The sequence below is a fragment of the Hermetia illucens genome, chromosome 1, assembly GCF_905115235.1.
Source record: "Hermetia illucens chromosome 1, iHerIll2.2.curated.20191125, whole genome shotgun sequence".
Taxonomy (NCBI): Eukaryota; Metazoa; Arthropoda; class Insecta; order Diptera; family Stratiomyidae; genus Hermetia; species Hermetia illucens.
Window position 1 is genome coordinate 78617749 of NC_051849.1, and position 12977 is coordinate 78630725.

At 37.5% G+C, this 12977-nt stretch overlaps 1 protein-coding gene across 3 annotated transcripts in view; it reads left to right on the forward strand.

Annotated features, from left to right (window-relative positions):
- The window catches only part of LOC119661384 (homeotic protein distal-less), a 135522-nt gene extending 125526 nt beyond the window's left edge, over positions 1 to 9996 (forward strand). Inside the window, exons 4-7 of one of the 3 annotated variants that reach the window (XM_038070705.1) lie at positions 784 to 922; positions 7214 to 7315; positions 7450 to 7646; positions 8209 to 9996. In XM_038070705.1, the coding sequence (XP_037926633.1) occupies positions 784 to 922; positions 7214 to 7315; positions 7450 to 7646 (438 nt within the window). In that variant the 3' untranslated portion in view covers positions 8209 to 9996. The remainder of the gene's footprint in view (positions 1 to 783; positions 923 to 7213; positions 7316 to 7449; positions 7647 to 8208) is intronic. The other 2 variants (XM_038070702.1, XM_038070704.1) reach the window with 2 other exon arrangements.
- Positions 9997 to 12977: the final 2981 nt, after the last annotated feature.

A 12977-nucleotide genomic window follows, 5' to 3' on the forward strand; every position in this document is an offset into this window, starting at 1 on the left:
GATGGGTTTGAAGTTTACAACAGGAGCTTGAGCAAAGAGTACTACCCCAAACATTTTGTTTCCCGTAGATTTCTCACTTTTGAAGATTGTGCGTGATTGTGAATGATTTTCGTTTCCTGGATTTGCTACGATATTCAGTTTGTAGGTTGGCACATTCCTAGTTTCAAGATGTGTTTGCGTGATCCTATCTCTTGATCCAATCCGTTTCGAGGGATGTTTTCGAGTTCCATGACAATATGGTAATGCCGGCCGGCCTTCTAGCGTCGTTAGCGTTATCCAGCAAGCATAAGGGCGAGGTGACTGTTCGATTCTGGCCGCCTTTACTACTATTTGATTTCAGACTTTGATTTTTTACGTAGTTTGCGCAATCCATGCTCTAATTGGGATTTTTTTTTCTGCCTCATTGTAAATCCTCTCCGTGGTGGGGTCCAGGCTGCTGAACAAATTATTTGTTTCGGGTCAACCGGGTCACTGGGTACCTCGTAGATGTTGATAGCAACTTTACTGAGAAAATTGTCTCACCTAAATCGAATTATCACAAACGTATGATAAAACTAGGGGATTGGCCAGAGGTGGTTAGCATTGATTTATTATATTTATGGCGACATTTACAAAAGGTGAATTGAAAGTTCAGTAATACCCATCCAGTGATTCATAGTAAACAATTTAAATAGTTCTACTATATCCTTCTATTTATAAATGAAAGAAACACAATTATTCTCATACATCACCAAATGCTATAGTGACAAAAATACTTACAAAGAATTTTTTTTTGTATTTCAGGTGAAAATATGGTTCCAAAACCGGAGGTCGAAGTACAAGAAAATGATGAAAGCCGCACAAAGTACAACGGTTGGTAGTGGTATGCCATTAGGAGGACCAAACCCTGGTTCACATAGTCCGAGTCAAACAATGCACAACAGTAAGTATATATAACGTCCATAACATTATAATTGTGTTAATTTTATTCAGTAATGAACTTAACATTGCCCTCTTTATCTACATCTTACATAAGCGTTAATCGTATTATATACATATATATATAATTAAATGCGCAAGTACACGTTTCCTCAGATAAGTGCTCCATAAGCCGTATCAGCTTATAAAGTCTCATTATTTCTATGTGAGGCGATTGTTATATCGATCATTCGTTAATTATTTTGTAAAGAAAATGTTAACTACTTTTTTCTAAATTACTGGAATAGCATTTTATATGAAGGGGTAGCATGTAACGTATAATCCGCTTAACGCTTAATGAAATGCAAAAGCGGCGAAATAGTTACCATAATTAAAGTAATTGGTTAATGTTTGGTAATTATTGTAAATATTGGTTTGTTTCCATTAGAATATTTGTTTTCGCTAATAAGAAGCTAATTTGTTATAGAAAAGCTTAGCCTTGTTGAAAATTTAAACTGGAGCTTGACGACACTTGTTAGGAAATACACATATTAGTATGGGGGTATTTAGCTTACTGATAATAACATACTTTATGATTTTACAAAGTAGCAGAACTAATATCCTTATTGTTGAAGCCCTCTTCAATTACATGCACTCATTGATTTTGAATATTTTATGATATACGTTGAGGATGGGAAATCGTTAAGTCAAGAATTGACGTTTTTAGACAAATTCAATTTGGCCTGGGCCTTGAAACGTGTTGCGATACAATCTGGTCAGGATTCGGCTATTACCCTGACTTGACTCAGGTACTCATCCACAACTGACTCGACTGATATCCGACATACAGTTACGATTCAAATGCCTCTATTACCAGTGAGATTGATACCGCGATCTCCTGCTACAACTCTAATCACTAAGCCACCTTGTTGAACAAACTAAACAAAAACAACATAGGGAAATATTCTAACTTATTTCTTTGGATTTTTAGAAAGTGTTTACTATAGGAGAATAGACTTGTACTTCCTGTCTACAGCTCTGATTCTAACTTATCATCAGAAAAGTATGGAGAGCGGTCGCGATGGCTAGTGTTGTTTTGCCAATGTATCCAACAATTTATGAACTTTAGCAAGTTCCACTTCTTTGTTGAGTCCAATATTTCTTGTAAGAAAACAAATTGTAACTTACACCTTCTTCAGCTTTCCTGTTTATTAAATTCATTGGATATGCTTACTCTCATTTTATTCATTCAATTGAATCTACAATAATAATAATCGTTGGCATAACAATCCATTTGGATCAGGGCCTTGAAATATGTTAGAGCAATTCATTAAAGACCGTAACGCTACACTACAGTACACCTGTAGGAGGCAATGTGGTCAGCATTGCGCTCGCGCTAGATTATTACCCTTATTTGACTCAGGTACTCATTTACAGCTGAGTCGACTGATGTCCGACGTCAAATCACGATACAAATTTGACTGCCACCAGTGAGATTTGAACCGTGACCTTCCGTACGACAGCCTTGTCCTCTAACCACTCAGCTATCCGGACACATAAAATTGAATCTATACCGGCTAATTATCTGCTATAGAAAGAAGCATTTTGAAAGGCAACCACTAACAAATGTTACAATTGTTCAATATGCCTCTATAAGCGCAATCTAATGCTGAGGTATGTATTCGGAAGGATTCGATTATTTGGGAAGCGTAAACGTGATTTCAAATGGTTTGGTTGCCTTTAGTTAGCGGAGAAATCAAAATAAAGGCATCTGTAGAATTATGGGAATTCGACCCAACTTACGGCCTCCATCAAAGCTCATGTAAGCGTAGCCTCGTGACGAAAATGCACCAAATCTATGAAATTTATATCCTTAACTTACATTGGTTGTCGGAGTAACCATTTCCAAATACATGCTGGGGCTTTTGGGGGCATCAGACAGTTGGCGCATCGAGGCTGCCTCCAGTTCGTCCAATCAAAGGTCGTATTTACATCTATTCACTGGTAAATGAATGGTGTGGAATCACTATTAGTGGTAAGGCTTGCACAACTATGGGTACTTTACATTGATGTTCATGAGTCCTCCACATTATGAACTGTCAGTGCCGTTGCATAGACACGGCAGATCAGCAAAATTAAGTTGAATATGGGGATGACTAGCTCCATGACTTCAATATGTATTTGTAAGCAGTGATTTAGCGCTGCTTTTAGGTTCAAACTTCTACTACGCTATTGCGTTGGATTAAGAAATGTGCAGACTGACTAAGTTCTGGAACGGTTCCAGATATCGGAGATTCATTAAGGAAAACAAATACTTAATAATTAAAGTGATCTCCATCGTTTTCAATTACTTTTTTACATTACCTCGATTATTCCATTACATTCCATTCACGATATCATTACAGCTGTGGTAAACACTTTAGTCGCTACACACTCAATGTATGTTTTAAAATTAAGCCTTCTCTTGAACATTATCCCCAAGTATTTAAAAACTGGTTGGGAGTAAATTGTTTTTTCGTCAATTTTAACTTTTCCTGTTTTGTACTTTTTCTCTTGCTGTTCAGATGCTCCAGTGTTTTATATTTAGCAAGTGATAAGCCGAAATTTTCCAACCCTGAACTGATCTTTAATAACGCCCCGTTTGCATAAATCTCGGTCTCGTTTAGGCGTTTTACTATAATAGTTATAGCGATATCATTCGCGATGCCAGAGGTTGTTACACTGTTCCTGGGGCATGCCGTCAATACTCAATTAAGGATTATTAACCACAGGCCTAGACTGGATACCGGTTGTTGAGCTTTGGATGATGACAGTGAGGAACGTAAGGATCTTGAAACAGAACCTTGCGTTATGCCGCAAGTATTTCCATTTTTGTCCGTCGTTTGAGTTAAATTTTTACCCCAGGCAAAAATTGGCAATACTGCGTACAATGTATTTCAGGGTCTGTAGCCCAGTAAAATTTAATGCATTTTTCACATCTAGGGCTTCCATTGCGCAGCGTTTGTCTTCTTCCATTTAAAAGTCATCTGAAATTTCCTCATTTACCACTAGGTATTGTAGTGTCCGGATAGCTGAGTGGTTAGAGCACAAGGCTGTCGTACGGAAGGTCGCGGTTCAAATCTCACTGGTGGCAGTGGAATTTGTATCGTGATTTGACGTCGGATACCAGTCGACTCAGCTGTGAATGAGTACCTGAGTCAAATCAGGGTAATAATCTCGGGCGAGCGCAATGCTGACCACATTGCCTCCTAGTGTACCCTTACGGTCTTGAATGAAGTGCTCTAACACACTTCAAGGCCCTGATCCAACATGGATTGTTGCGCCAACGATTATTATTATTATTATTGTAGGTACACGCTTATAGTTCACATCTTCTGAAAAAAGAGTGTCCACTATATAGTGAAGTGCAACTACTTAGGTTAAGGATTCAGTCGGGAGCGTTTGGCTTTTTGTGATGACATCACCTACTTGGTTGCGCCACCTCATTCAATTCCTTTCTTCGTGACAATTACTTGCTTTTTTTCCGCGCGGTTTTGTATTGCATAGGCGACTTCTCGCGGTCAGGCAGGTTTCATTTGCACTGAGAGCACTTCCTAATTTTGAAGCGATTTCGTCGACATTCCTCAATTTCTGAATTTCTAGAGAAATTGAGATTTTATCTTCGAAAAACACTACGCCGAGGCGCGCTCAAAATTTACTCCACATGTAGTGAGGAACATCTCTCTAGGTTGAATTTAATGGGTGGTCCTCATAGTTACAGTTGTAATTTTTTTATCCAGGCCTACACATTAATAAGAGCAAGACGAATTGCATGGTGGCAACGTCAGCACGAAAAACCAAAATACAAACAATATCGAATCGCACTGGTCAAACGAGAAGAATAACGATAAGAGACTACAACTTTGAGATCGTTGAAAATTTCTCCTGTCTAGGGTCGAAAATCATAACCGATAACAGCTATGGCTATGAAATCCGCGCACGGTTGTTGGCTCCGAAGAGAACGCCGAAACGTCTCACCATAGGGCCAAAGCTCTCACTGTACAAGACTATGATCTTGCCATTCCTTATGTGTTCCTCGGAGATTTGGGTTCTTAGCAAAAAGAATTGTCGCGTTCGAGAGAATAATCCTCCGAAGAAAAATTTCAACCCCCTACATGAGGGTGAACGATTCCGTAGCCTACATAACGACGAAAGCTATGAGCGATACCACGGTCGTCGGGTTGTGGATAAAATCCGGCTCAACAGGTTGCAGTGGGCGGTCACCTAATCCGTATGGATGACGATGATCCAGCCCGGGAAGGCAATATCTATGGCAGAAAAAGAAAATGAAAGGGAGCGATGGCGTAGGTCAGGACGGCAGACAGCTTTTAGCAATATCGATTTGGTGGATCTCGGCGCAAAATTGGGATGCCTGGAGTTCCTTACTAAAGCAGGCCTAGATCGGGTACCGGTTGTTGCGCCGTTGATGATTATGAATTTTTTTAACATCTGTTTATCGTTTGTTGGCTAGTTCAAATGAAAGGATTAGTACTTTTTAATGCAAATGTTTTGATATCAGCCTCAAAGCGGGATAGTTGGGGGGTTAAAAAGTGGTCGTACATTTCAGGCCTAATTCTTAGACACCATACAATTTAGAAATCTAAATAAAAACCTCTTTAAAAATTTCTGCTGAAACAGAATATATCATAGTAGCATTAGCTTTATTGATACCGCGAAATTAATAGTTTGACTAGTTTGAATAGTTTGACATACTAACTGCATATGCATAGATTACTAGCTACGAACAAATGGAACGTTTGAGCACTCGAATATTCTTACATAAGATTTACACACTCCAATTTTTTTCAAAGTCTAAGAACGATAAGGCGGATAAGGATAAGTGAGTAGATTCCTAGTTTAAGAAGCCTCTTAGAGGGGTAGCGCCTTCTTAAAGGCCCTACTGGAGTTTTCATGAAGTACGGAACGAGTAAGCTGGTTGACATTCCGTCTACAAGCAGAACCCGAAGAATTGGATATAAATTCAACGTGCTAATATCAATATTCTTAGATATGCATTATCTGCAAGCCTTATTTACTAGTCTCCAACCGACTCCCTGCTCAGGCTCGCTGTCTCCCCATTTTTAGTAATGTCACTTTTGACTAGTTCCACTTCAATCACGTTTTGACTTTTTGCCTAATTTTTGAGTTAATACCTTTGTTCATTCTAACACAGAAAGAACTTCAAAACTTCAGACAATATTTTCTTGAATGTTGCTGATTTAGTGAGAATCAAATTCACAGCTTCAATGGTAGTAGCTTTGGATCTTCTCATCTAAATTTGTTTTATTTTATTTTCCAATCAATACCCATAGTTAAAATTAACACTGAATATTCTTAAACAAGTCGGGAAACCGGAAGCTCAGCGCTTCAGGTATGAAAGGTTTTGTGTTTTTACTTTATAAAGAGATTTGAGTGTGCATTTGTGTCATTAGCATGTATCACGTAAAATATGCATATATTATGTGAAAATTTCCACTTTCAAATAATATTTACATTCATAGTCTTGAATTTGCAAAGAAGCAACAGTTTTAACCTAGTATAACTTTGTTAGTAATAGTGTGATTTCCATCAAGTTTGGCAGGATCATGCTCTATGCTGTAGCCTACATTGCTGCATTTTGTGATTCTAGAGGAGGGTTTTCCTGTCAATTACTAAAAATTCTAGTAATGTACTATTATTAACGAACAGGTATCGGTATGGAGGGTATTTCGGAGCCTGGGCACCATATAGTGGCAGTCCCCTGATTTTTTCAGTTTTTTCGGTTGGGTAGTTTCTGAAAATGGATTCGTTAAAAAAATGACCACTTTCAACCCCCCGCACTCCCGACCTTTTCAACAAATGTCAAAACTAAGAACGACTTCGGAAAGTATCTAATCGAGACCTTTAAATGATACCCCAAATGACTATATTTGATGAAAAAAAAATGTACACCCCCATTTTGCATGTATGAGGACCCCCCCTTAAATTCGAGGTAAAAGCATGTAACTCACTACATACGTGAGCGTTCACAGTTCCCACCTTCCTACCAACTTTGGTGCCAATCGCTATAACCGTCTCATAGAAAAATGCGTGTGACGGACAGACAGACAGACAGTAAACCGATTTTAATAAGGTTTTCCGTTTACACAAAACCTTAAAAATGGCGGAACTATTTTCGTAAAAGCCGGGTTAAACATTTAGGAAAGGTGCTTTAAAGGGCTTTAAGATGGTGTCTTAATTTGAAGTAGAATTAATATTTACATTTCAGAAAATTCACAATTTTCTCTTTCAATTTCAGGTGGTAACGGTGGTGGTTCGAATAGTGGGTCACCGTCACATTTCCTACCTCCTGGACACAGTCCGACACCATCAAGTACACCTGTATCAGAACTTTCACCTGGTAGGTGTCTTTGTTTTAATTTACTTACATTTTATCGTCCGTATTTGCCTGATTTTATTTCAAATTTAATGAAGAACAATTATATGTTTTTTATTAATTCCTGTTTTTCTCTATATTTTTTTATTAAATTTTAGAATTTCCATCAACAGGTCTGAGCCCTCCAGCGCAAGTACCATGGGAACAAAAACCACACTGGGTGGACCATAAACCACCGCAAATGGCACCGCAACCACCTCATCCACCTCCTCAGCCAACACATGCGTCGCAAATGGGCAGTTATGTGCCGCAATATTGGTATCAACCTGAAACTAATCCGTCTTTATTAACGTAGGTAATTTTTTATTTTGTTTTTATTTTTTGTTATGCGTATTATTTTTACATTTTTTTTTCACCGTGTATATTATTAAATTATCAAAAAGCCTTTGTGCCTAGACTTATATTCGTAATCTCTTTTCATGGAATTCTCTCACAATGCATTCCCTTTTTACTAAACAAACAAAACATTCACTTCAAATTCAAATCAATTAAATTTAAACAATTAACAAATAAATTATTCATCCAAAGAACATTAAAATGACAATAAGCATATGCAGGCCGAAATAAATGTTACTAATGCAGAAGGGCTTTTCGACCAAGTGTTATCATTTTGTAGAAATATATAATAGCTTGGTGCAACTAAAAAATTCTGTGTCTCCACTTGCAACAGTAAAAATAAAATTGCTATTTTGAGAAAAGTGAGAAAAATTGTCTTGAATATTATATCTATAGCTTCATAGAAGGAGCTATATATTTAGTTAAATTTGAAAATATGAATTAAAAATGTAAAAATATTATATTGAAAAACTAATACTGATACTAATCCCCTATTGTTTTCTTCTCTTATTTAATTGCAGGGTGTGGCCAGCCGTTTAACATCCAACCGATCCTATAGATAATGCTTACATTTAACTATTTGTTTAGTGACATTCCTCTTAATTTGTTGTTAGGTTCATGTAACATATTAAATTTTAATTTCGAAGTATACATAGTGTAAAGTATTAAATAACAAAATAATTGAAAAAGAATATGACAACAAAGTTTTTAAGAAATATGCTAGAAATAGGAAAATTTTATCAAGCTCGTAGCCTCACTACAATGTATTCCTTAAAATATAAAAAAAATCCGAAAGCTGTGTAAAATGATACTTTGCTGAAACTATTACAAGCCCAGGTCTTTAAGTTATGCCAGCGCATAGCTAAATTTTAAATATACTAAAATGGCGAGTATTTTGGTCTTCTTCTTAGCTCAATGGTTTAATCGGGTAGATCTCATATATTTTCTTAATTTTACAGTTAGATTTCGTGTTTTATTTATAAAGTCTGTAAATTTCAAAAGTGTTTTAATAAAAAAAATTGTTATGAAATATTTTTTTCTCCAAACAATTAACCAAGAAAAGCTGAGGGAAGGAAAGTTTTGAGAATTATTTTGCGAAAGGTATTTTTCTTCAAAAAGTGAGAGAGTTCTGTAGATAAGAAACAATTACATATACGTTTGTGTGCAATATTTTCGACTGTAAAGTATATTTTCGCCAAAATAATTGTGAGTTTTGCTACCAATGAAATTCCTTTTACTAACACCTTCACGCTCAATTTAGCAGTTGTATCAACGAGAACTACATGCAAGGACGAAGAAGCAACTACTTAAATTTCATCATTAACTTTTTCGGGAATTAAAATCAAAAAAATGCTTCCTTTTCCTTGTATAGCCGTTGCAGAAGTCCGTTTCAGATTTTGTAAATATCTGCTACCCAGTGATATTATAGTATTTTAAGTTCAGTCAGCTGTTCAGTGGGAGCTTTATAAAACAAGTTTCACTCGCTTCTGAAAGTAACAACTGACTGGGTTAGGAAAACAAAATTCCATCCAACACAAAAGAAATCCTCCCGTTTCCTACGTGAAACAGAAAACACTCAAATTGACTTTGGTAAAATGAAGGTTTTTATCTCAGAAGATTAAAATTTATTAAATTTTCAAGAATTAGTATTCTAAGGTAAAATCGAGAAAGATAGAAGCGAGAAAAATGCATAAAGTTTACAAAATTAATGAAATTAATTTTAACGTAGCATAAAATGAACAGAAAAACACATTAAATATCAAATGATATTAAAAGAGAAAAACAACAAAAATAAACCAATACATTGTTTGCGAAATTTATGAATGTGTACATTATATAGAAAGAATTTATTATGCTTAATGATAATATAAAGAAATCGGAAAATCAACTGGATAAATAAAAAAATCTATATTAATAGAAGAGAAACACAAGCATTCCAATGAACAAATTAGTTTTATCTACGAGTAATATTGATCTGCAAGTGATGTATTTAAGTTGCGATAAGAAAGTTTATTTTTATTTTAATTTGTTTACTGTTGGACTAGGTATGTATGCGAAACAGAGAGAAAGTTCATTGTATAATTTTATGAAATAAAGTATTTCAATGAGAACAAATGCTACATATGAATTAATAAAGTATTCAAGTAGGTAAAATAATGTGTAAAAACAATGTTTATAAGATGGTAAATTACAGATAAAAATGAAACAAGTTAAGTGAGGATATAAGTGAAAGAATAATGTTTTTATTGTAAATTAATTTAATCTTATTTTCTAAAATAAAATCAAAACCGAAGAGTAATGGAAGAATATATAAAAAGTGTTTCATTCCAATATTATTCCACTTTAATTCACTCTGCACCCTGTATATCTATATATATATATGTATGTCTCCTGACTCTTCGTAATGCTTAGCGCATCTTCCTCGTCTGTTATATTTTGTTATTTCTGCTGAATTCATTTTTAATGAGTATGTACTGTGCGATATCGTGATGGAAGGCCGTGGTTGTAATCTTACTGGTGACAGAGGGATTTGTTATCGTGACTGAATGTCGGATACCAGTCGACTGAGGATAACAATCTTAGCGATTGCAACGCTGACCACATTGTCTCATACAGTACACTGTAGTGTACCGTTACGGTCTTGAAAGAATTGTTCTAACAAACTTTAAGGCCATGATCCAATGTGGATTGTTGCACCTACGATTATTATTATTATTACTGTGTGACAGCCTAGTAAAGCGGGATCAACTCAAAACCAATCACAACCAGGACTCGCAAGAGGGTAACGCTCAACTAACTTGGTCATGACACCATCATTGTTATTCTCAGCTTTGGTATAGTCGTCGTCATGTTTGGTTTTCATTAGCTCCTTCTCTAAGTAGTCGTCAATTCTTTATCAACTGCTCAAATAATCTGTCCAAGATCCTCATAAAAACTTCAGTTGGGAATTCAATCACCCTATTGCCAGCTTCTCTAGGGAAGTGTGTATCCGGGTAGCGAGTGGTTAGAGCACTAAGCTACCGTACGGAAGGTCGCGGTTCAAATCTCACTGGTGACAGTGGAATTTGTATCGTGATTTGACGTCGGATACCAGTCGACTCAGCTGTGAATGAGTACCTGAGTGAAATCAGGGTAATAATCTCGGGCGAGCGCAATGCTGACCACATTGCCTCCTACAGTCTACTGTAGTGTACCGTTACGGTCTTGAATGAAGTGCTCTAACACACTTCAAGGCCTAGATCCAATATGGATTGTTGCGCCAACGATTATTATTATTATTATTATCTAGGGAAGTGGATCTAGAATTACACAGGAAGAGAAAATTGGGAGTAGAAACCGAAAGTTGATAGAGAAGCTTTTATAGTAAGAGTTACTTTTATTTACCTAATGTATTGGGCGACGGCTCATATGCTCGGCTGAAAGAAAAGCTACTAAATATACCAGCCCATTCAAGGTTACAACGACGCAATCAAAAAACTACATACGCTGAGCGCTGCGCCTTCGTTCACTTGAATCCCAGCAAAATGTCACCAAACAGTTTCCGAGCCCCTTAGCAGTCACAATTTCCTAGTCGATATGGGCGCTAAGGTCTCGGCCCTCTTCTTCACCGGACTCAACAAATTATTTCCACAGAAGCTAAAGTTAGCAGCGAACTCGACGCCCATAGACACCTACTTGGCTTACATAGGTCTTTCCATGGCGTTTCAAACGCAAGTTTTTTGTGACAGTTGGTGGATACATTGCATAGATGCCTGATAGACAGTTTAATCTCTCTTAGGACGTTAGAGATTTCAGCCTGCCAGAAAAACATTCTTTCATATATTTTTTAGAATGTTGGCGCAACATTACTAGAATGTAGTATCCCTACTAATGGTTATCTAATCTTTCCGAAGGTGCGTGCTTTACCACTCCAGGAGCTCACTGTTGTGCCGAACAAGTTTGAACAGCTCCCTAAGCAGGATATATGTAGACCTTCCAACAGCTTTTGGTCACCTCCCCTCCATCTGGTCCCCATGCCTAATGGTGAATGATGACCTTGTGGAGATTATGGACATTTGAATGCTCGACGATTGACGCCGACGATTGAACGATTTGAATCTCGGGTGCATATTCCTACGCTCCTTTGACCATGGCCTAATTCTCCATGCTGGAAAATGCAATGAATTACAGTACCTACGATCGTGAGTTATAAACCGGGTATTTGAGCATTAAATGCACATACTTTTCCATGAAGGCAGGCTTTTTTCTTTGTTTGTGAACCATAAGTTTCTCAATTTCGCCTTACGGCAAAAGCCCGAGAAAGCATGTCTGGAAAAGACAACATAGTTGCTGACGATTTGTTCTGGATCTAAGAGGTCAACATTTTAGTTGCAGTCGATTTTTCGGGAAGTGCTATGACCCAGAAAAATGGCGTAGTTCTTCAGAGTCGATATTCGGATTATAAATGCATGTTCAAGGGGTTCCTTATCTTCAATTCATTCGATTCACATTCCTCTGTCTGATGTGGGAACTCCAAGAGGGGATCTAGGCCACAGCTCGAAAGCTCATTCATTTCAAACGTCATCGGACTACTGCATCCAATCCGCAAACCAATAGACCGTTCGAATGTTGCCATTGCACGCTGGCATACAATGGTCTCAAGTTTTGTCTTTCATTTTGCTTGGCTTTCTAAGCAATCTGCTCTTCGAAAAGAAAAGCGGCCTTGGAGAGATTGGATTGTTGCACGGATGGCCGCTGGCAAAATAAAACGACTCCGCCAACTCCTCCGGCGAAGCTAGTGGATCCTTTGGTACCTCGAAATTTGCGTCTACATCCTGGTGAGGCCACGGCAGCCATCATACGAGGTCCTCTATAAAGTTTTCCACAGCGTAGAAAACGGGCGTTTAGACTGGGCGTTGGCGACAGGCTCAATACGATCTTCTTCGATGGGCTGAAACCGGAGAAGAGTGAGTCTGATTTAACGTCCGCCAGTTAGCCGCTCCTGTTGTGTAACCACGCCAAAGGATTTCTTGTCGAAACACATTTGTCATTAACGCATATGAGGCCGGCTATCCAGCTGAGACAGTTAAGTAATCAAGGAATGTACCCTGGTGGAACAGCAACCTAGCCAGAATCAGAACAGAGGTACAGAAACCCGTCAACCTGGCAAAACAAACCGGGAACTGGCCAAGGTATAAAAATGCACTGACTGCGTATAGCAACGTGATCAGGGAAGCAAATGGAACAGCTTCAGGCAATTCTGTGAAAGGATCGAATAAATCATAAAAGTACCCGGGCTTTACAAAGTTGT